Below are 1974 nucleotides of genomic sequence, written 5' to 3'. Positions count from 1 at the left end.
TATATATATATATATATTATAATATAAGTGAGTATATAATGCAATCAAAATTTCATATTTTACAAATCTAAAGCCTATAATGTAGCCTAATGCAATGAAAAATACAGTCAATGGAAAGAGGAAATAGAAAACGGATTATAATCTGTCAGAAATCATGTATTTTAGTATACAGTTTCTGAATAATTGAAATCTGTTATTCCCTGTACCTATTGAACATCTGTGCTTTTCAATTGTGCATTAGACTTTATATTTTTATTTCTTACATATTCTATAAAATTATTTTTTTTTGTTCTAAATACAAAAAATATTCCTTTTTACTTTTTAAATTTTTTATCGTTTATGATTAAATTTTTATAATAGTCTCTATTCCGATTTAATTATTTGTTAAGTGATAAAAATTTTTAATATTAAAATTGTTTTAAGCTATCGAACCGATTATGAATATGATCGTGGAGGATTGGGTAAAATTGAAAAATACAGAAGAGAGAAGTATAATGATCCGTAGAGCACAGAGTGCACGTATAATTATTACATTCGCATACTGCATAATGGGAATAGGATGCTTTTTTCTTATCGTTCTACCTAGCTTTGGAATATCAATGAGAGACACTACCAACATTACTGACCCAGGCAGACCAATGCCTCTACAAACTTATTACATTTACGATGTAACAAAAAGTCCACAATACGAACTGACATTTATTAGTCAATCTATTTATATCATTATTGCCATGATGTCTTATAGTGGAATCGATAATTTTCTCGGGCTGTTGGTTTTCCATATATGTGGTCAATTAGATATTCTGAAGAATCGTTTAACAAATTTGGATAAATGTAAAAATTCTCATAAAATACTAAATAATTGTATAACAAGACACAGACGCTTACTTAGGTTTGATCCATATGAAATATATAATCAGTACTTCACCTATATATATATATATATCTAATATACGAATCATTTTTTATAGAGTCATTGACATTATTGAAGATACATATAATGTAATACTTCTCTTTTTATTTGTATATTTTGCCATTCTTTTCGCTTTTTACGGTTTTCGGATAATTACAGTAAGTATTTTTTAATTTATGTAACTAATTTAAATAAAATATGATTTTTAACTTCGAGAAAAATTGAGAAATATAAAAACATACATTTATATTATATCTTATTTTTTCGAATTAATATTTAAAAAAATCATGTCTTTTGTCTTATCCTATAAATTAATTAGTTATTTGATGAAGGAAATAATATATCATTCTCTCACTTGGTATATTTTGCATCCACCGTAATCAATATATTTGCACATATGTGCCTATATTGCGCTCTTGGTGAGATTTTAGTTGCCCAGGTTAGTTGATTATTTCTCTTATTTTTTATAAAAGTCATGTTTTATATCGTATAATTATCTTTATAAATTACTATTATAATTTATGTAAGAAATATTTAATTTATAATGCATTAAATCCAATGTTTGTTACATGTAGAAAATTAGTATTAATTTCTATATTTGTGAATACAAATTAAATTATTGATAACTTTATTTAATTTTTGGGTCAGCTAAACAAAAGTTTTATGAAAGTTCTTAGAACTGACAATACAGATTGATTCTGCAATAGAATAGAAAATAAAAAAAGTTATAATAATAAATAATAAAGTGTTATTAAAATATATTCAATATTCTATAATTAACACTTAATTTATATTTAATTACTAAATAAAATAATAATTTTCGTTTAAAAATACTTTCGATACTTTCAAGTGCAATAAAATATATTACGCAGCGTACACTAAATGGTACATCATGAATTCTAAAGAAACACAAAACTTGTTGATTTTAATGATCAGAGGTTCTAAACCGGTTTATCTTACTGCTGGAAAGGTATTCCCTGTAACAATGGCAACGTTTTGCAGTGTAAGATGTCAATGTTTGACAGTAATTATTGTATTAAAATTAATTTTATATAATTATA

The 1974-nt window shown here is 24.3% G+C and overlaps 1 protein-coding gene across 1 annotated transcript in view; it reads left to right on the top strand.

The window, feature by feature from the left end:
• Positions 1 to 443: 443 nt before the first annotated feature.
• Positions 444 to 1974, top strand: part of LOC108695163 (odorant receptor 7a-like) — a 4618-nt gene continuing 3087 nt past the window's right edge. The window contains exons 1-4 of the mRNA XM_018204924.1: positions 444 to 892; positions 972 to 1071; positions 1233 to 1352; positions 1764 to 1916. Of these exons, the coding sequence (XP_018060413.1) occupies positions 444 to 892; positions 972 to 1071; positions 1233 to 1352; positions 1764 to 1916 (822 nt within the window). The remainder of the gene's footprint in view (positions 893 to 971; positions 1072 to 1232; positions 1353 to 1763; positions 1917 to 1974) is intronic.

This window comes from Atta colombica, unplaced genomic scaffold (genome assembly GCF_001594045.1).
Source record: "Atta colombica isolate Treedump-2 unplaced genomic scaffold, Acol1.0 scaffold126, whole genome shotgun sequence".
NCBI classification, from domain to species: domain Eukaryota; kingdom Metazoa; phylum Arthropoda; class Insecta; order Hymenoptera; family Formicidae; genus Atta; species Atta colombica.
The sequence above is the reverse complement of the archived record's forward strand: the minus strand, read 5'-3'. Positions and strand labels throughout refer to the sequence as shown.